Source organism: Schistocerca nitens, chromosome 1 (genome assembly GCF_023898315.1).
Source record: "Schistocerca nitens isolate TAMUIC-IGC-003100 chromosome 1, iqSchNite1.1, whole genome shotgun sequence".
Classification (NCBI taxonomy): domain Eukaryota; kingdom Metazoa; phylum Arthropoda; class Insecta; order Orthoptera; family Acrididae; genus Schistocerca; species Schistocerca nitens.
The window spans coordinates 602282395-602304581 of record NC_064614.1 but is presented as its reverse complement, the minus strand read 5'-3'; the positions used below and the strand labels follow the sequence as shown (position 1 = coordinate 602304581).

The window sequence follows — 22187 nt, the reverse complement described above, 5'->3', positions numbered from 1 at the left end:
ATTTCCTGTTAAAAAAACCGCAAAAGATAGAAACAAAATTTGACATTCAACGTGTAACTTTGATTTATCGAGGATTGTAATTCTTTTTAATCAGTTCCTTGCGGAATTTTTATGATTAATTATAAATTAAAACAGACATTTGAAAAAAAGGAAACAAAAGTAGCATAGACGGGTCTCGAACCAGGGTCGCCTGGACGGGAGTCTCGCTCACTTGTCACAACCATGAAACTGCCCAAACTAACAGGCAATATTTAAAAAACCGAGGTCGCATTGGCACCTACAATTTTAGGGTGTGATAGATGCCTACCCACACTATACGCAGGCGAAGTGGGAGCTCATAACTCGATGCACCTCCCAGAAGGTCCCCTCGTTAGTGACAATGGCAGCGAGCGAGAACGTCTCGTGTAACTGCTGCGTGCATCTCCTGCGTTGGGTCGTCTCCTAACACGTCATTCGGGTCGTCTATTCGTGAAATAAACGACAGTCTCACCCACTGACGAGTAGCGTAATGCAGGTTCGAGTAAAAGTGTAAATACTCTTAAATCCTCACAACTTATCATCAAGGACCCAGAATGAATTTACACTCTGCAACGGACTGTGCGCTGATATGAATATTCCTGGCAGATTGAAACAGCGTGCCTGACCGTGACTCGAACCTAGGACCTTTGCCTTTCACGAGCAAGTGCTATACCAACTGAGCGAGACGAGCACTAATGATGACTCATCCTCATAGCATTACTTCGGTTGTACATTTCCTACCTTCTGAACTTCACAGATGTTCTGCGAAACTAACGGACTAGCACTACCGGAAACGTAACCCAGTCTGTGGCTAAGCCCTGTCCCCACAGCATCCTTTCTTCCAGGATCGCTAGTCCTGCAGATTTCGCAGGAGGACTTCTGTAAATTAGAGCTGCTGACGTGTCATGAGTCATGCTCTGGTAGGGCGCGCAAAGGTTCGAGGTTCGAGTCCCGGTCTAGTACACAGTTTTAATGTATCAGGAAGTTTCACCGTCAAGGATGGCTTACCGAATGTAGAGAAACTATCAGCAAAATATTTTTAATATTTACCTACCTCGATTGTAGGGTTTTGCGATTGTTGTACACTGATATACGGGAAGAGGTCAGTCTGAGTGAGATACTCCCGATATATTACAGGATACAGAATAGCAGTAAATCAATTTTTACAAAGGGCACTTATTCAGTCTCTAAATAAGTACAGCCGGCTCTACACTCCAATTATAGATATTAGTGGTGTCTGTTTTGACTGACATGTCCAAAAGGACAGACTTCACTCGCAGTGAAGCAGCTGGTACGTATACGTGAATAAGTGGGGTGAAAAGAATGGAAAGGAAATGGAATGGGAAAGAGATGGGAAGGAAATAACGACTATCATCCGCACAGGGCATTGTGGTAATGCACCGCCGAGAGTTAAAAATTTGTGCCTGACCGTGACTCGAACGCGGGCGCTCAGATTCTCCAGAACTTTTGTCTTAACTGCTTAGTTGCGGTGTGGCGAGCAGGAAGTTGGGAATATGGGTCTGACGGAGAGCGTGTCCGGGTAACCGAGGTGGTTAAGGCAACCATTCTAGAGAATCTTAGCATCCGGGTTCAACACTCGCCGTTGCGTTACCGCAATGCCCTTCCAGATATGTTAGTAGTGGTTCGAAGACTTTGTGGGTGATACCCTGTGTGATCAAAAGCATCCGGACACCTGGCTGAAAATGACTTACAAGTTCGTAGCGCCCTGCATCGGTAATGCTGGAATTCAGTATGGTGTTGGCCCACCCTTAGCCTTGATGACAGCTTCCACTCTCGCAGGCTTACCTCCAATCAGCTGCTGGAAGGTTTCGTGGGGAATGGCAGCCCATTCTTCACGGAGTGCTGCACTGAGGAGAGGTATCGATGTCGGTCGGTGAGGCCTGGCACGAAGCGAGCGTTCCAAAACATCCCAAAGGTGTTATATAGTACTCAGATCAGGACTCTGTGCAGACCAGTCCATTACAGAGATGTTATTGTCGTGTAATCACTCCGCCACAGGCCGTGCATTATGAACAGGTGCTCCATCGTGTTGAAAGATGCAATCCCCATCCCCGAATTGCTCTTCCGCAGTGGGAAGCAAGAAGGTGCTTGAAACATTAATGTAGGCCTGTGCAGTGATAGTGCCACGCAAAACAACAAGGGGTGCAAGCCCCATCCATGATAAGCACGACCACATTATAACACCACAGCCTCCGAATTTTACTGTTGGCACTACACACGCTGGCAGATGACGTTCACCGTGCATTCCCCATACCCACACCTTGCCATCGGATCACCACATTGTGTACCGTGATTCGTCACTCCACATAACGCTCTTCCACTGCTCAGTCGTCCAATGTTTACGCTCCTTACACCAAGCTAGGCGTCGTTTGGCATTTCCCGGTGTGATGAGTGACTTATGAGCAGTCGCTCGACCATGAAATCCAAGTTTCCTCACCTCCCACCTAACTGGCATAGTCTTTCAGTGGATGCTGATGCAGTCTGGAATTCGTCTGTGATGGTCGGGATAGATGTCTGCCTATGACACATTACGGCCCTCTTCAACTGTCGGCTGTCTCTGTCAGTCAACAGACGAGTTCGGCCTGTCCTCTTTAACGCTGTACGTCCCTTCACGTTTCCGTTTACTAGCACATCGGAAACAGTGGACCCAGAGATGTTCAGGAGTGTGGAAATCTCGCGTACAGACGTAAGACACAAGTGACACCCTGACACTCAATCATCTGACCACGTTCAAAGTCCGTGAGTTCCGCGGAGCGCCCCATTCTGCACTCTCACGGTGTATAATGACTACTGAGGTCGCTAATATGAAGTACCTGGCAGTAGATGGCAGCACAATGCACCTAATATGAAAAACGTATATTTTGGGTGGGTGACCTGGTACTTTTGATCACATTGTGTGGAACTCTTATGCTGTCCTGGACTGCGAATATATGTAAAAGAAACAGGTAAAGTTAGGAATGCTCAAGGGAAATGACATAGGATCCCTCATGTACTTAAACGAGCTGTAGGTTAGCGTTGGAAGCATTCAGAGACTATCTTGATGACGCTGTTGTGTACGGGAAAGTGTCCTCGTTGAGTGTAGAGGGATTGTGAATGAATTGTGCAGAGTATCGTATCAGTTTGGCGTGAAGATGGATAATGTCAGTTATGCAGTTGGGTAATTAAAGGTTTGCTGCTTGTTTCCGTCACATTGATCGAATATGTAGGCTTAACATTCCGAAAAAATATGAAAATAAACGAACACATACGGTTTTATTGGGAGAGTTGTGACAAAGTGTAGCATACCTATAAACAAGACCATTTTTGAGTACTGTTAGTAGACTTCTTTAAAGTCAGTACCGCCATTTGACTTTATTTGCAGTTTTACATTTACACGATCATTATTTTGGCTTTAAAGTGACATTATCAAGTGTTTTAATGTTATACAGTACCTAAGATGGCATACTGTCGTATTTAAAATACACTATTAGACACATTGTATAAGGGTCAAAATTTCTGGTAAAAACCTACTGCTTTGTTTTATCACTGAGTATACCATTTTGACTGAATGACAGTTGGCTAAGTCTTAGCCAACTGTCATTCAGTCGCCGGCCGCGGTGGTCTAGCGGTTCTGGCGCTGCAGTCCGGAACCGCGGGACTGCTACGGTCGCAGGTTCGAATCCTGCCTCGGGCATGGGTGTGTGTGATGTCCTTAGGTTAGTTAGGTTTAAGTAGTTCTAAGTTCTAGGGGACTTATGACCCTTATGTTGAGTCCCACAGTGCTCAGAGCCATTTGTCATTCAGTCAAAATGGTATACTCAGTGATAAAACAAAGCAGTAGGTTTTTACCAGAAATTTTGACCCTTAGACAATGTGTCTAATAGAGTATTTTAAATACGACAGTATGCCATCTTAGGCACTTTATAACGTTAAAACACTTGATAATGACACTTTAAAGGCGAAATAATGATCGTGTAAATGTAAGACTGCAAATAAAAAAGTCAAATGGCGGTACTGACTTTAAAGAAATATACAGGGTTATTACAAATGATTGAAGCGATTTCACAGCTCTACAATAACTTTATTAATTGAGATATTTTCACAATGCTTTGCACACACATACAAAAACTCAAAAAGTTTCTTTAGGCTTTCACAAATGTTCGATATGTGCCCCTTTAGTGATTCGGCAGACATGAAGCCGATAATCAAGTTCCTCCCACACTCGGCGCAGCATGTCCCCATCAATGAGTTCGAAAGCATCGTTGATGCGAGCTCGCAGTTCTGGCACGTTTCTTGGTAGAGGAGGTTTAAACACTGAATCTTTCACATAACCCCGCAGAAAGAAATCGCATGGGGTTAAGTCGGGAGAGCGTGGAGGCCATGACATGAATTGCTGATCATGATCTCCACCACGACCGATCCATCGGTTTTCCAATCTCCTGTTTAAGAAATGCCGAACATCATGATGGAAGTGCGGTGGAGCACCATCCTGTTGAACGATGAAGTCGGCGCTGTCGGTCTCCAGTTGTGGCATGAGCCAATTTTCCAGCATGTCCAGATACACGTGTCCTGTAACGTTTTTTTCGCAGAAGAAAAAGGGGCCGTAAACTTTAAACTGTGAGATTGCACAAAACACGTTAACTTTTGGTGAATTGCGAATTTGCTGCACAAATGCGTGAGGATTCTCTACCGCCCAGATTCGCACATTGTGTCTGTTCACTTCACCTTTAAGAAAAAATGTTGCTTCATCACTGATAACAAGTTTCGCACTGAACGCATCCTCTTCCATGAGCTGTTGCAACCGCGCCGAAAATTCAAAGCGTTTGACTTTGTCATCGGGTGTCAGGGCTTGTAGCAATTGTAAACGGTAAGGCTTCTGCTTTAGCCTTTTCCGTAAGATTTTCCAAACCGTCGGCTGCTTGCTTTATTCGTCGACTTCCGCGGGTTATGCGTGAAACTTGCCCGCACGCGTTCAACCGTTTCTTCGCTCACTGCAGGCCGACCCGTTGATTTCCCCTTACAGAGGCATCCAGAAGCTTTAAACTGCGAATACCATCGCCGAATGGAGTTAGCAGTTGGTGGATCTTTGTTGAACTTCGTCCTGAAGTGTCGTTACACTGTTATGACTGACTGATGTGAGTGCATTTCAAGCACAACATACGCTTTCTCGGCTCCTGTCGGCATTTTGTCCCACTGCGCTCTCGAGCGCTCTGGCGGCAGAAACCTGAAGTGCGGCTTCAGCCGAACAAAACTTTATGAGTTTTTCTACGTATCTGTAGTGTGTCGTGACCATATGTCAATGAATGGAGCTACAGTGAATTTATGAAATCGCTTCAATCATTTGTAATAGCCCTGTATTATGACTGTGGCTCCACATTATGAAAAAATTATTAAATCTTAGTAGACTGTTTCGAATCCTCGCTGTCTCAGATTAAAGGAATGAACTGAAGTAATTTAGAAGCGTGCTGCTAGTCTGTTACTGGTAGGTTCGTTCAGTAAATGGGTCTCATGGGAATGCACCGTGAGCGTAGATAGGATTTCTTGGCGATAAGGCGATCTTCTCCCTCTCCTCTGTTACGATAAAACAAGGAAGAATAGGACTTGCACAATAGCTTGCAGGCAGTCATTTTGCTCTCGCTCCCTTTGCGAGTGGAACAGGGAAGGGAATGCTAAGCAGCGGTACAAAGTACCCTCTGCCATACATTGTACAGTGGCATGCGTAATATATAGATCCCACGTATGTAGTTAGCAGCCCGTAATGAAGTCATATGTTCTCCCATAGTTTGACTTTCAGTCCTAACCCAACCGTGTCAGTCCGAAAAGTTCCGAGACAGGACTAATAAAAACCAGAGGGAAGAAGGTTTTAACGCTTCATTTTTCTGCATAGTGGATGGTGTTCAAATTGCATATCACATTGGCTTGAATGCCGGGTTGTCGTGAAAGCAGTGCCCCTTCATCGGATTTCTGCACTTCATCGTTTTGCGGAAGGTTTCTATTGCTAACTAGAAGTCTCGTCACTCGAGATTTTTTCCAGAAAAGAATTTTCTCTGTCTCACAATTCAATGGTCGCAGCAAGTGTCCTCGCTTCGTGCTTTTGTTCGAGAGTTTAGGTGGTCAAGGTGTGTGTGCACAACCTTTGCACACACTTTTCTTTTCAGAACGTTATGGATAATGTCTTGACCAGTTGATGTTATAGATGTGTTGCTCATTGCGATTTGTGACACAACGTTGACACACTACAGTCTCACGTCCACTACTTAATTAACCCTTGCTCCTCACAACTGTGTAGTCGAATGCACGTTTGTAACAAGTAATACTTGGGTTACTGTACAGCTTCTTGCTTTAGCAATTGTATGCAAGTAGGTGTGAACGGCTATGACAGAGTCCCTGAACCAAAGGCATTCCTTTCACGAAAGTTGCTTTACATCCTGTGTGTAACCACCGCCCATTGTCCAATCCCAGCTTACCTCTTATTAGCACATTGCTTTGTTCTCTGGCGCGCAGTGTCAAGGTCTGGCATGCGGCACCAGGTGTTCAAGACTTGTGGTTCCCAGAATACATATTGGATGCTGATTCTTGAGCTGTTGAGGCCGTGCACCCAATTTATATTCAGCGTCGCTCACAGACTTCGCACACGTGGAGGCGCAACAAATCTGTGTTGTGAAGCATTGCCGATGTGCAGTGAAAACGATTCCTGCGCATTACTTTGAAGACAAACCGTATGATTAAAACGGTGTTTGTATTTTAAAACGCTGTTTGATGAATGTCACCTGTATTGTATCCATATTAACGAGGGGTGTTTTCTTCAATTCAAGGAATTATCCAGCTTTTTATGTGGTCGTACTTTCAGTGTAATGATCACGTTGTTGTGAACTAAAGACGAATTTAGGAGTAAAAAATGGTTCAAATGGCTCTGAGCACTATGGGACTCAACTGCTGTGGTCATAAGTCCCCTAGAACTTAGAACTACTTAAACCTAACTAACCTAAGGACAGCACACAACACCCAGCCATCACGAGGCAGAGAAAATCCCTGACCCCGCCGGGAAATTTAGGAGTATTTGAGTTCATTGTCATGCTGCTCATTAATTTACTTCTGGATAGAGGATTTCTGTAGGAAGGACACACTATAGATGTAGAATTAATTTCAGCGGTGCCCCAGGAAAGTGTGTTGGGGCTCTTGCTGTTTATGTTGCACAAAGTGATTCTTACTAACGTTTAAAAAAAACCCTAAGCGATGTAGATGACGCTGAGAAAACAATTTAATACAAAACAACGTGGGGTCGGAAAATGCCTCAAAAGCGGATGACAAATGCTGAACATAAGTGACGTTACCAGAGGTAACCAAGCAACAGCTGTTGTTGAGTTTTTCCTTTTGTCCCTTTTTTGCTTACAAAACTTACTTGATAAAGGACGCGTAGGTCATTTATGGGTAACGACGCAAATTCGAAGCTTAAACTCATTTACTAGTGACGCAATATGGTATGTTTTTGTTGTACTGCACTTTGCAATAAACCAACGGAGACTGCGAAACCGCTAAATAAAATAATAAAACTTACCACCGTATAAACACACGTCACACGCTGAAGTCCCGCACATCGGCCCAGAGCTCCACCGACGTGAAGAGGTGATTTGGTTGAGATGATCCGGTACAATAGATGGATAGGCTCAACGGGTGGAAGTATGGCGACGTACACCATCTGGCGATGTAACGTGTTTGTCATCTACTTTTCGGTTATTTCCCGACATTTGCAGCCCCATAAGTCTTATATTAAATTACTTGTCTCAATGTCACCTACGTCGCTTCGGGTGTTTTTAAACAATTATGAGGATCACTTTGTATACCGGCATTAATAACTTGGTGGACACTGTTTTAATAGTAACCTCAAACTTTTTGCCGGTGATGCATCTATCTGTAATGAAGTAATATCAGAATTGTTCACAAATGTAAAATTGTGCACAAAAATAAAAAAAGGTAATATCGTAAGACTAGTTTGAATCAACCACTTTATACAAAACACCTGGCAAAAATTTGTAGGGGTGTGAAGCTGATTAATCCCATAGATTCAGTGGTAGGTGAAGCAGTTGGCAGACTTCAGTTGAATGGTAGCTTACTGGGAAAATGCAATCGGTCAACGGAGATTGCTTGCAACGTGCTTGTGTGACCCATGCTAGAACATTGCTCAAGCGTGTGGGATCCATACCAGATAGAACAGCAGATACTGAACGTATACGAAGAAGAGCAGGACAAATGGTCACAGTTTCGTTTGACATGGGGGATTCTGAAAAACCTGAACTGGCTCACTTTAAGATCTCTCTCTCTCTCTCTCTCTCTCTCTCTCTCTCTCTCTCTCTCTCTCTCTCTCTCTCTCCCCCCCTCTCTAACTCTAACTCTAACTGATTAGTTGATTCCAACTGTCCATGACCCCAGGGACTAAAGCACACCAGTTTCTTCTGACCTGTGCAATCTCCCAGGTTGGACTCCACTACTTCCTTGATGCCATCGGTACATCTCATCGTTTGCCACCCTCTTCTTCCTCAGCATTAATGTCTTTTCCAGTGAATCGTGTTGTCTGAAGATCTGCCCAAGTAGATCAGTTTTTGTTTCTATTCAAGAAATACTCTAGTTTTAATTTCTGTAATACTGACCTATTTGTTCTCTTCCCAGTCCATGGAACAAATAGTTCCCTCCAACACCAGAATTCAAAGGAGTCTATACCATTCAGTCTTTCTAATGGTCCAGTACTCACATCCATACATCATAACTGGAAATATTGTACCCAATACTACATGGACCATTGTTATAGGTATGTCTCCACTGCTTAAAACATTATCAGGGTTCAACATTGCCTCTGTACCAAGTAACGAGTGTCCCTTGATTCGTGGCTCCAGTCACTAACAGCAGAGATCTGGGAGCCAATATAAATCAACATAGAAACTACCTCCACTGTTTCTCCTCCTAGATGCCATGAAATCGTAGGTGTAATTTCCTTTACATTCAGCATTAGGCCAGCCTTTGCACTACTTCTTTCACCTTCAATACCAGGGTCTTTAACTCGTCTTCACTTTCTGCCATCAGGATGGTTTCATCTGCATACCTAATGTTATTTATACACTCCTGGAAATGGAAAAAAGAACACATTGACACCGGTGTGTCAGACCCACCATACTTGCTCCGGACACTGCGAGAGGGCTGTACAAGCAATGATCACACGCACGGCACAGCGGACACACCAGGAACCGCGGTGTTGGCCGTCGAATGGCGCTAGCTGCGCAGCATTTGTGCACCGCCGCCGTCAGTGTCAGCCAGTTTGCCGTGGCATACGGAGCTCCATCGCAGTCTTTAACACTGGTAGCATGCCGCGACAGCGTGGATGTGAACCGTATGTGCAGTTGACGGACTTTGAGCGAGGGCGTATAGTGGGCATGCGGGAGGCCGGGTGGACGTACCGCCGAATTGCTCAACACGTGGGGCGTGAGGTCTCCACAGTACATCGATGTTGTCGCCAGTGGTCGGCGGAAGGTGCACGTGCCCGTCGACCTGGGACCGGACCGCAGCGACACACGGATGCACGCCAAGAACGTAGGATCCTACGCAGTGCCGTAGGGGACCGCACCGCCACTTCCCAGCAAATTAGGGACACTGTTGCTCCTGGGGTATCGGCGAGGACCATTCGCAACCGTCTCCATGAAGCTGGGCTACGGTCCCGCACACCGTTAGGCCGTCTTCCGCTCACGCCCCAACATCGTGCAGCCCGCCTCCAGTGGTGTCGCGACAGGCGTGAATGGAGGGACGAATGGATACGTGTCGTCTTCAGCGATGAGAGTCGCTTCTGCCTTGGTGCCAATGATGGTCGTATGCGTGTTTGGCGTCGTGCAGGTGAGCGCCACAATCAGGACTGCATACGACCGAGGCACACAGGGCCAACACCCGGCATCATGGTGTGGGGAGCGATCTCCTACACTGGCCGTACACCACTGGTGATCGTCGAGGGGACACTGAATAGTGCACGGTACATCCAAACCGTCATCGAACCCATCGTTCTACCATTCCTAGACCGGCAAGGGAACTTGCTGTTCCAACAGGACAATGCACGTCCGCATGTATCCCGTGCCACCCAACGTGCTCTAGAAGGTGTAAGTCAACTACCCTGGCCAGCAAGATCTCCGGATCTGTCCCCCATTGAGCATGTTTGGGACTGGATGAAGCGTCGTCTCACGCGGTCTGCACGTCCAGCACGAACGCTGGTCCAACTGAGGCGCCAGGTGGAAATGGCATGGCAAGCCGTTCCACAGGACTACATCCAGCATCTCTACGATCGTCTCCATGGGAGAATAGCAGCCTGCATTGCTGCGAAAGGTGGATATACACTGTACTAGTGCTGACATTGTGCATGCTCTGTTGCCTGTGTCTATGTGCCTGTGGTTCTGTCAGTGTGATCATGTGATGTATCTGACCCCAGGAATGTGTCAATAAAGTTTCCCCTTCCTGGGACAATGAATTCACGGTGTTCTTATTTCAATTTCCAGGAGTGTGTTTATCCCAATCATTGTAACTCTAATTTCGCCCTCATTTAACGCAGCATTCCTCATTATCCACTCTGGATACATAGTGAATAAATAAGTTGACAATATGCAGCCTTGCCATACTTGTCTCTTATCCTTGATCCATTTGGTTGCTCCATGTGAGGGGGGGGGGGGGGGGAGGGGGTGATCATTTGAAGATAGATGCCAGTTATTCTGTGTAAACCTACTCACGAAGTTCCAAGCTAAATTGAGTAGTCTGGGAATGCATCCTCCTCAGTGTCACTACAGTGGCAACTGCAAGAATAAGATAAGATTAATTACGGTGCACACAGAGGCATTCACGTGGTTCTTCCTGTGCATCATATGTGAATGGAACAATAAGAAACCCTAATATGTGGTAAGATGGGATATATGGTCCCTAGCGGCTTGTCGTCAGTGGGACGCTGCACAAGAACATACCTGTTACCTCTTTCCATAAGAGCTATTCAAACAATTTTCTACATACACCCAATCGATGTTCCCTGTTAGGGGCACACTGTAATTCTACTATGTGCTGGCAGTTGCGTGCCATATGTGCACCATACATTTTACAAAATGTCCTTTCCCTGTCTATGAGAGACATTGAACTTTACGCCTCTGAACTGACACAATCGCGGTTACTCCACATTGACGCAGTAAAGCAACTGGACGCAGTAACCAGTAGTAGTGGCATTGTGTGACTAAGGGTGCAGTCAGCATTGTTTCCAGATTCCCCTCCTCCTCCTCCTCCTCCCCTATCACATCATGCAACATTGCCAGATTTCTCCCCTCACCCATTTGACAGGCCAATGGCCTTGTGTATAAAATGGCAGGAAAAGAAAAAATAGGAGGCATTTAAAAAAGTATAGGGTTTTCAACGTTCCTATGGTGTCACAGCTGAGTGTCCAGGTAGGATAATGGTAAACACAAAAATGTGCCGTGAACCACTTGGTTGAAAATCCGAGATGGTGGACCCGAGAATATGAGTGCAGACTGCGCAGTTCTCAGATTTTGTAGGATTTCCCTAACCCTATGACTTCAGAATCCAGTATGGTGGATCTAGGAATACGGGAGAGGCTTGCGTGGGTGTCAGGTCAACTGTCCTAGTTTAAAATAGCAGGAAATTCAAGAATCGGTTTTCATATGACATTGACATTCACTCGCCTTAAGTTCAGAAACAGTGCAGCCTATATATTTAGACAATTTGTCACCATCCTTCTGACATCAAAGCTTGCGATCCTAAGTTTGGAGTGACTTGTCCAAAGTCCACTTGTGCTATGTTCATATTTAATGTTTAAACATCTTCACTGTTGCTGGGATTATATAGGATAGGAATGATTATCTTCATGTAAACTTAAATGCAGGAGGATCTCTTCAGCTCATGTCCCTAAGGGCCACTGCAGTCACCGACCGCATGCTTACATCACCTCGCCTACTGCTCTACTGGTCCTGCTGCTGGGCCACCTCACGATATCTGGCCACAAGCATACAGAGTTGTACACTGCCTTATATGCCCCCATGGACAATGAGCACAGAATCCTAAGTTCAGAAATCTAGACCCCCCATGTATACTAAATATAAGTTGGTGGGAAATCAAAGTTTAAAATGTTGTAATAATGCAGTTGTCCTACACTCTCCCTGACCCCTCCCCCTCAGACCACCTCTACCTGCCCCACGAACCATGGGCACTGGATCTCAGGTTTAGAATTTCCGAGCCCAATCATCCTAAGTTAAAAATTGTGGGAAATTTAAAATCCAAGATGGAAGTTCCCATTTCATGCATTAATATGTTGGCTGTTATGGTACTGAAGTCACCCTCACAACCTCTGTGACATCACAGCCTATGTGACCTTCATTAAAATATGGTGGGGAAATTTGAAAATACCAGCAGCAGAATTATGCTTTGACTCTTATTAAGAAATAGTGGAAGATGTAAAAATTGCCCTAAGTTTAAAATGACCAATAGGCCACTCACGGCTTCTATAGGCAAATTCAAGTAAACTTGTCCTCTCCTCTCACTTCTCATCACTTTTGTCACATAGAAAAAGTGACTGATAACATATATAAATATACATCAAACAGTTGGAAGGAAGTACATATTTGATCATGCTGATCTTCCACAACTGATCAATATGAATGTTCAGAAAACCACCTCAACTCTTGTTTTAGATGCTTTTTTGATTCAGTTCTATGTGAATATCCTCTAGTGACAAAGCGGCACAAATGTGCCAGTGTCATGACTTTAAATTTGCCCAATAAAAAGGTGAATGCGATAAATACAGTATTCCACTACATTCGCTGTGCTTGGTTGTTGCATTCCAACATGTGCCTTTCAGCATTTTATTGGGTGACTAAGCATTTTAAATCATGACACGGATGCTTTTCTGCCACTTTATCCCTTGAGCATATGTGCTTATTGAGTTAATACGTGCCTGCAGCAACTCACTCATCTTCCTCTCACCAGTACTTTGTTAATTTTACTTCAACAGTTCTTCCCTACTGAAGTGAATTACTTCAGTATAAGGGAATGTTTTTTGTTTTATTATGTATTGATAGTATAGATCTTTATAGTGTTGTTCTATAAATATGAACAACTACTACTGAAAATTATATAAAATGGAAAAGGCCTACTATCCATTACAGTATTTATGTTGTTTGTTACATGGCATAATTTAGTATAATTTGAAAATCATAAATTGAAGTGAGCTTAATTAGTAGTAAAGAATTTCATTTTAACTGTAGCTGAATGAACCAGCTTGCAAACTATGTGCAGCTGAGGTACAGTTGGCAATGTGAATTGCAGTATAATAAAATTCCTCTGAAAATGTTCCCTTTGATATACTATCAATAAATTTGGCACAGACATTAACAAATAGTGTAAGACCCATCTGAATTTGAAATTTTTAGAATGATATTAAGTTTGGTTAGGGAAATTCAGTGTTTAATGCATTTGGTTGAGTAGTGCCTATTTTAAAACGTACTATAAACTGAATAAAATGGTATACGTTTTACTGCTTCACCTCAAATAGTTTTTGAGATATGACCATTTTAAAAATTCGAAATGGGGTAAAAATCACACCATTTTGGAAACAAATAAATAATTCAGAAACAAAGTATCCAAAAATTCTATAATTTTTTATCTTTTTTTAATAGCTGCGCTAAAATGACCAATAATTGCAAATTGCAAAATAATAATTCATGTTTTTTTTTTTTTTTTTTTTTACTGATTTCACGTGGGGCTGGGCAGGCCCATAATAAAATTGAGTGTTTCATACAATAAAATGAACATGGCAGAATGTTCTGAATTAAACAAAACAAGTAGGAAATGTCTTAAAGAGGAAATGAGAACTTGCAGATAAAATTTTGTGAGAAAACACTTGAAAACAAAACTGATTATGTTGGATAGATACCATATTTCAGTGAAAATGAACAGTTATTGATAATATAATGTAAGTGGCTAGATAAAAAAAATCTACTCACCAAGTGGTGGCAGGGGGGGGGGGGGGGGGGGGGGACAAAAAGATTTAAAGTTTACAAGCTTCTGGCAATAGAGTTGAAGGGGAACGAAGAAGGGTGAAGGAAAGGGACTGGAGAGGCTTAGGGAAAGGGGTACATCTCAGAAAAGTCACCCAGAATCCCAGCTAAGGGGAGATTTACTGAATGGGATGAGAAGAAAAGACTGATTGTTGGGGACTATTCCAGATGAGATTTGAAAACCTGAGAGCTTGAATCTGGAAGACAGGGTAACATGCAAGACAGAGACTAGTTCTAAAATGTCATGCATGAGTTAATAAGAGTGAAACGCTGAGTGCACTGTGTGTAACAGAGGCGGGAGGGGTGTTGGTGAAAAATAGACAAGTCAGAAAAATGAAAGATGCAGAAATCTAAAATGGAGTAAAAGAAGGAGTAGTAACTGTGAATAAATAGGGCTGGTACTCCTGATCCCTCCAAAAACAACTTCGGAGAACACCACATGTCACCCAGTATTATCCTGGTCTGGAATGTATCAGTCAGCTACTTCAACAAGACCAGGACCTCCTAAAATCATGTCCTGAAATGATGTCCGTCCTGTCTGAAATCTTGCCCACCTCTCGTAGAATAGCTTTTCGTTGCCCTCCCAATCTTCACTACATCCTTATCAGATCCTATGCTTCTTCTGAACCCATCTGCCTATCCTATGGCTCCTACCCCTGTGACCATCCCCACTACAAGACTTGCCCCCTGCACCCTCCTGTCGCCACCTGTAGCAGCCTTGTAACTGGCAAAATATATACTATCAAAGGGAGAGCCACCTGTGAAATGACACATGATATACCAGCTGTTATGTAAATACTGTTCAGCCTTTTACATCACCATCACTACCACCCAGTTATCAGTCAGATAAATGGGCATAGGCAGAGGATGTATACAGGCAACACACAATATCCTATTGCAGAGCATGCTATACAAAATGAGTCATAACCTTGGTACCTGTTTCACCATACGCACCATCTGGATTTTCCCCCCAAACACCAGTTTCTCAGAACTCCACTGGTGGGAACTAGCGTTACAACACGTCCTTGGTTCTCACCCCCAACCTGTCCTTAATTTACATTAATTCCTTCCGTCTCAGCATTTATTCACAGTAACTACGCCTTTCTTTACTACATTTTAGTTTCTACATCTGTCATTATCTGACTTGTCTATTTTTGCCAACCCCCCCCCCCCCCCTCCCACCTGTGTTAAATATAGTGCAATTTGCATTTCACTCATAACAACTTGTGCATGATGTTTTAATAGTAATCTCTGTCATGTGTATTACCCTGTCTTCCACCTTTAAGCACTCGGGTTTTCAAATCTCGTCCGGTGCAGTCCCCAACTATCAACTTTTCCTTCTCGTTCTGTCTGCTAGGTGTACCCTGACCCGGGGTTCCGTGTGACTTTTCTGAGCTGTATCTGTTTCCCTCGAACCCCTCCAGTCTATTTCCTTTGCCCCTCTTCCTGTCCCTTCAACTCTTCTGCCAGAAGAAGGAGCCACTGCCACTGAAAGCTTGTAAATGTTAAATCCTTGTGTGTGTGTGTGTGTGTGTGTGTGTGTGTGTGTGTGTGTGTGTGTGTGTGTGTGTGTGTGTCACATTTCATCACTTTAGTAGGCACACGATGTAGTAATTTAACCCTATCCCACTAAATATATTTATAGCGTTTGAGGGAATATGTGTTACCACTTATCTCCACTCCTTGCATCTACACCAGCTGTAGTTTCTGTTTGTTGTGAAATATAGCTTTCAGTACAGTGGGAATTATATATCCCGCCAAACAATGGTGTTTTAATGATTATTGGAAAGTATGGTTACCACCAATGTAGTTTCGGAAGGGGTTTGGGAAGTATACTTACCACAAAATTGATCTGTCATTTGTTGTCCTAGGGAAGCATACTTACCACCAACTTAGTGGTATCCCAAAGCTTTTGAGAGTATGTTTTACCACCTCTGTCTTTACACTTATGTCTTGTGGTAGTACACTGCACCAGGTGTATGTAAACTGCTACAACACACTCGAAGTGGGAGGTGTTCAAAGAGTAATGTAAATATGTTTGTTTGAAAGGGGAGACAGAAATATAGACAAACATATCAACGAATAAACTGTAGTGGAAAACAAATTATGACTTAACAAAAAATGAAGTTGTGCCCAGGCCGACATGTAGACAGCAGATGGTGCTAGAGGGACCAATGATATACATTGCTGGAATTCAAGAGATACAAAAAGACAGAGTTTATAGGATAATTGGGCATGCAGTGAGAGACTCAGAAGAACTAAAGCAGAAAAGTGAAGAACTCCTCAAAATGTGTAATATGTGGTTTGGAACCAATGGATTCAGATTCATCACTCTAAAACTGCTAATATTCTTTCTAGACTGCACAGTAATGATAGTATCTCAACTACATTCCTTGGAATTCATTCACTGTGAACACAAAGTAACATGGGCTAATGTTGTTTGTGCTGGTGATTCACCCCGACTTTGAACAGGAGGCACTTAACATCTACTGCCTGACGACTTGTCTAGTGTAGTGGTAATAAATTATGGACACAGACTTTCCTTGTGAATCAGTCTATCTATTAGTGAAAACTGTACCAAAGTCCCTACACAAGTTGCTAAAATGAGCCTTCAAATACAGACAGAAAAGTGTGGTGGAGGGCTTTAATTCAAAATATGTAACGCTGTAGTTGGTGTGATTTTTCTGATTCATCTGTTTGCTTACCAAACATAGAATTTGCGTTAATGACTAGCTGTTCCTTAACTCTTACTTTGCCTATTTGAATCTTACGGTGTGTACTGTCTAGCAATGTTTTGTGCCCTACATTTGTATTTATTACTTGTATTGCATACAGTTAATTTATATTATCATATTTACATAGCTGCCGTATCATCATGTACATATACATTGTACATGTGTGTAAAATTCATGACGACATCTTTAACTTTGTACAACCTGTGTTCTTTTCTCACATGATATCCTGCAAACCATGGATGAAGGGCAATGGCAGATTCCATATTCATAGATTTCCAGAAAGCATTTGATACAGTGTCGCACTGTAGACTGTTGATGAAGGTCTGAGAATATGGATTAGGTTCACAGATATGAGTGACTGAACGTCTTCTTAAGTAATAGAACCAGTATTTTGTCCTCTGTGGTGAGTATTCATCAGAGACAACGGTATTGTTAGCAGTGCCGCAGGGAAGTGTGATAGGACCACTCTTATTCTCGATATACAAAAATGATATGATGGACATGTTGAACGGCAATTTATGGCTGCTTGTTGATGACACTGTGATTCAGGAAGGTGGTGGCATTGACTGACTGTAGGGGGATACAAAATAGATAGAATATCTAGTTGGTGTGATGACTGAGAGCTTGCTCCAAACGTAGAAAAATGTAAGTTAATGCAGATGAGTAGGAAAAATAATCCCATAATGTTCAAATACGGCATTAGTAATGAGCTGCATGACACAGTTACATCCCTTAAATATCTAGACATAACATTGCAAAGCAGTATGAAATGAAATGCGTAAGTCAGGTTGGTAGTTGGAAAGGCAAATGCTCGACATTGTTTTATAGGGAGAATTTTGGAAAGTGTAGCTCATATATAAAGGAGACTGTGTATAGAATGCTAGCACAATCCATTCTTGAGTACTGCTAGAGTGTTTGGAATTCCCACCAGATCAGATTGAAGGAAAACATTGAAGTGATTTGTAGGTGGGGTGCCAGATTTGTTACCTGTAAATTCAGTCAACACGTGAGTATTGTGGGGATACTTCATGAACTCAAATGGAAATACCTGGATGAAAGAGGACATTCTTTTTGTGGAACAGTATTCAGGAAGTATAACTAATTCATTAAAGAGAATTTTCTGATTCATGGATTCAATCCCAATTTTCACTATTCTTTTTAATTAATGCAGTGTCATATTGTCAACATTACTTGCATTCTGAATGTTGTTGTTATACTATCTTATTCCCAAATATTCTCTTTCTTTTACAGCAAAGAGAGTTTGGAAACAGAAGAAGGAACGCAATGCCGATTAGAGGAAAGCCAACAATGGAAATATATAGACCGCCGAGTAAGTAATAAAAAAACTTTTATTTTCTGGTACAATTCTAGCTACTCAAGCATTCATAATTTGATGGCAGTGTGTGGTAGAAGTCTAGGTATAGTGTCTTTGACTACTAATAAAAGCTTCTTGGGCGCCAGGTTTGAACCCAGCCACTGCTTAAATTTTGAATAAAACTGATCGGCACTGGCGGTTGAAGACTTCCAGCATAAGAAGTCACCATCATTCAGTAATAGGTGGAAGAATCAGTGACAATCAATGCCATGAGGATGCAGAAGTCAGTGGAAACAACTACATTAAAGAAATGTAATATGTATCCACACAAAATGTGGCCTGTAAATTGGTAAAGTGTTACGAGATCTCTTGATCTCCCCATTGGCAAAAGATTCTGGATTAGTTCCTCATTCACATCTCCACAAAGAGCCTGCCCAGGGGGGAATGACCTTCAGAAAAAATGGAATAGCCAATTGCTAGGATAACATTTTGTAAGTCAAAGTGTGGAATGTCAGAAGTTTGAAAATAGTAGGAAAGCTAGGAAATGAAAAAAGGAAATGCAAAGACTCAATCTAGATGTAGGGGTGTTCAGTGAGTGTGGAGAATTTGAACCTGGTTGTAGGTGAAAGAATTGAAGGAAGGGTTGTGGGAGAATATGGGTTTGGCAGTAGGTATGGGAGAGCAGAAACACTAATTGAGTTCAGCAATAAATATCAGATGGTAATAGAGAATACTCTTTTTTAAGAATCACAAGAGGAGGCAGTATACTTGGAAAAGATCCAGAGACACAAGAAGGTCCATCACGACCGGTCAGAGATTCTGAAGTCTGGTGTCACATTGTAAGACGTACACAGGAGCAGATATAGACTCGGATCTCAATTTAATAATGAAAAGAGTAGACGGAAGTTTTAAGAGAATTGGTGAAAGAATCAATATGGAAGGAAGTTCGTTACTTGAAGTAGTGAGGAATGATGAGACCTGTTTGTAATTCGCTGGCGATGTGGTATTACAATAAGGAACACCCAAGTAAGCAGTTCAGTTGAAAAGGAGTGGACATCCCTAAAAAGATGATCACAGATGTTGGATGGACAAATGTACAAGGAATGTAACTGCGAAGAAACCTTGGTTAACAGGTGAAGTACTTCAATTGAGGGACAAAAGCCGGCCAGTGTGGCCGAGTGGTTCTAGGCGCTTCAGTCTGGAACTGCGCGACCGCTACGGTCGCAGGTTCGAATCCTGCCTCGGGCATGGATGTGTGTGATGTCCTTGGGTTAGCTAGGTTTACGTAGTTCTAAGTTCTAGGGGACTGGTGACCTGAGATGTTAAGTCCCATAGTGCTCAGAGCCATTTGAACCATTTTTGAGGGACGAAAGAAGGAAGTAAAAAATGTTCAGGGAAAGACAGGAAAACAGCAGAACAAATCCTTTAGGAATGAAATTTGGAAGTAAAGGGCAGCCATGGCAATATGACTGCAAGAAAGATGGGAAGAAATAGAAAAAGAAAAGATTGTCAGGTGAGCTGACTCAGTGCATAGAAAAGTCAAAACAACCTTCAGTGAAATTAAAAGCAAGGATGGTAATTCTAAGAGTGCAATGGGATTTCCTCTGATGAAGACGGAAGGGAGAGCGGATAAGTGGAAAGAGTACATTGCAGGTCCATATGGGGGGCGACTTGTCGGATGACACCATAGAAGAAGAAATTTGAGTCAATGTGGATGATGTAGTGGATTCAGTATTAGTCAGAATTTAAAAGATCTCGAGGAGATTTGAGACCAAGTTATGGATACATAGACAGTGTTCTATCAGAAGTTCTAATAACAGTGGGGGCGGGGGGGGGGGGGGGGGGGAGGAGAACTTCAACCATATGACTATTCAGAGGCCGGTGACATACCTTCGGACTTTGAAAAATATCATCCACACAATTCTGAAAATGGCAAGGGCAGAAAAATTGAAGATTATTGCACAATCAGCTTAACAGCTCATGCATCCAAGCTGCTGGCATGAAAGACTGTAAAAGAAAATAGATCATCTGTTAGATGACGATTAGTTTGGCTTTAGGAAAGGCAAAGGCACCAGAGAGGCATTTCTCACTTTGCACCTGATAATGGAAACAAGACTGAAGAAAATCAAGACACACTCATAGGATTCGTTGACCTAGAAAAAGCATTTGCCACTGTAAAACGGTGTAAGAAGTTTGAAATTCTGAGAAAAATAAGAGTAATCCATAGGCAAAGTTCAGAAATATGTAATATATACCAGAACCAATGGAGGGGGGGGGGGGGGGAGGGAAAGAGAGAGACTGGAAGACAAAGAAAGAAGTGCTCAGACTAAAAGTGAGACACAGTGATTTAGTACCAAAAAGTGAGAGAAAGGGATGTAGCGTCCACCCCTGCTGTTCAATCTATACATCGACGAAGCAATGACAAAAATAAAAGAAAGGTTCAAGAGTGGGATTAAAATTCACAGTGAAAGAATATCAAGGTAAGATTTGCTGATGACATTGCTATCCTCAGTGAAAATGAAGAAGAATTGCTGGCTTATTAGATGGAGTGAACAGTCTGAGTACAGAGTACGGACTTAGAGTAAACCAAAAAAGACAAAGGTAATGAGATGTAGTAGAAATGAGAATAGTGAGAAACTTAACACCAAAGTTGGTTATCAATAAGTAGATGAAGTTAAGGAATTCTGCTGCCTAGGCAGCAAAATAATCCATGATGGAGAAAGAAAGGACGACATAAAAAGCAAACTAGCATAGGCAAAGAGGGCATACCTGGTCACAAGAAGCCTACTGGTATAAAACATAGATCTTAATTTGAGGAAGAAATTTCTGAGAATGTATATTTGGAGAACAGTTTTGTATGATAGTGAATCATGGACAGCAGGAAAACTGGAACAAAGAGAATCAAAGCATTTGAGATATTATGCTACAGATGAATGTTGAAAATTAAATGGGCTGATAAGATAAAGAATGGGGTGGTTCTCTGCAAAATCCATTTACAGAGGAACACATGGAAATACACTGACAAGAAGAAGGGACAGTGGTAAGACATGTACTGCGATAATAGGGAATAACCTCGATGGTACTGGAGGGAGCAGTAAATACATCTGTAGAGGAGTGCATCCAACAAATGACTGATGATGCAGGATGCAATTGCTACTCTGTAATGAAGTTATTAGTGCAGGAGAGGAATTTACGGTGGGTTGCGTCAGACTAGTCAGAAGACTCATGAGCCAAAAAACGTGAGGAATATGTGTTAACACATTGTCCTCCTGGCCATTAATTTCAGCTGTCAGAATTAAAGCTCTTTTTTATCCTTCCACTACCCTGCCATTGTACTCAAAAGAGTTTTTCTGCACAGGAAAAAATGCTGACTACTATACCAGCTTCTAATAGAGACCTTCCCCCCCTCCCCTCTAGCCCCTTACATTGCTAGCTCTAAGAATTCGTGTCTAAGACACAAAATGTGAATGGTGTGCTGTTATTCAGTTTCCTCATGGTGAGAGTCTCAATTCAGCTGAAACTTGTTGATGAGTTGAAAGTTCACGAATGACAGTAAATCGCAGTGACGATGCAGAATACTTGCAGCAACATATGCTGACTTTTAAGTCATAATAGGCTGTTAGAGAAGAAAGTGTCAAATGGGATTTATAATTAGTGTTTTGCCTGAAACAGACACCCCCCCCCCTCCCACCCAACATTTGAAGATGTGTTGTAGGCTAAGGTTTGATTAGTGCAAATATAATTGATGTCTGAAAAACATTCATATTACTTTGAGCTTTGAGTTTATGTGCTATTTTTCCCTTCTTTTTTAATTTTCTTGCATTTTAAATGGAGTACTAGTTCCTTTTTTACAAAAAGACCAAAGGAATTTATAGTTAGTTTAGTGAAGAAAACATCCTGGCTCTCACCAACATTAGGGGTTCCCAGTCCATGGTATGAGTACCATTGGCGACACAAGGACACTTCAGGTGGTACACAGACAAATAAATAAAACATGTACTGGTAGGCTATAGATCAAATTGTTCTCTTACGTCATTTCAT

At 42.6% G+C, this 22187-nt stretch overlaps 1 protein-coding gene across 3 annotated transcripts in view; it reads left to right on the top strand.

The window, feature by feature from the left end:
• Positions 1-22187, top strand: part of LOC126256619 (uncharacterized) — a 504533-nt gene that overhangs the window by 369652 nt on the left and 112694 nt on the right. For all 3 annotated transcript variants that reach the window (XM_049955496.1, XM_049955497.1, XM_049955498.1), the window contains one exon: positions 18083-18161. In XM_049955496.1, the coding sequence (XP_049811453.1) occupies positions 18083-18161 (79 nt within the window). The remainder of the gene's footprint in view (positions 1-18082; positions 18162-22187) is intronic.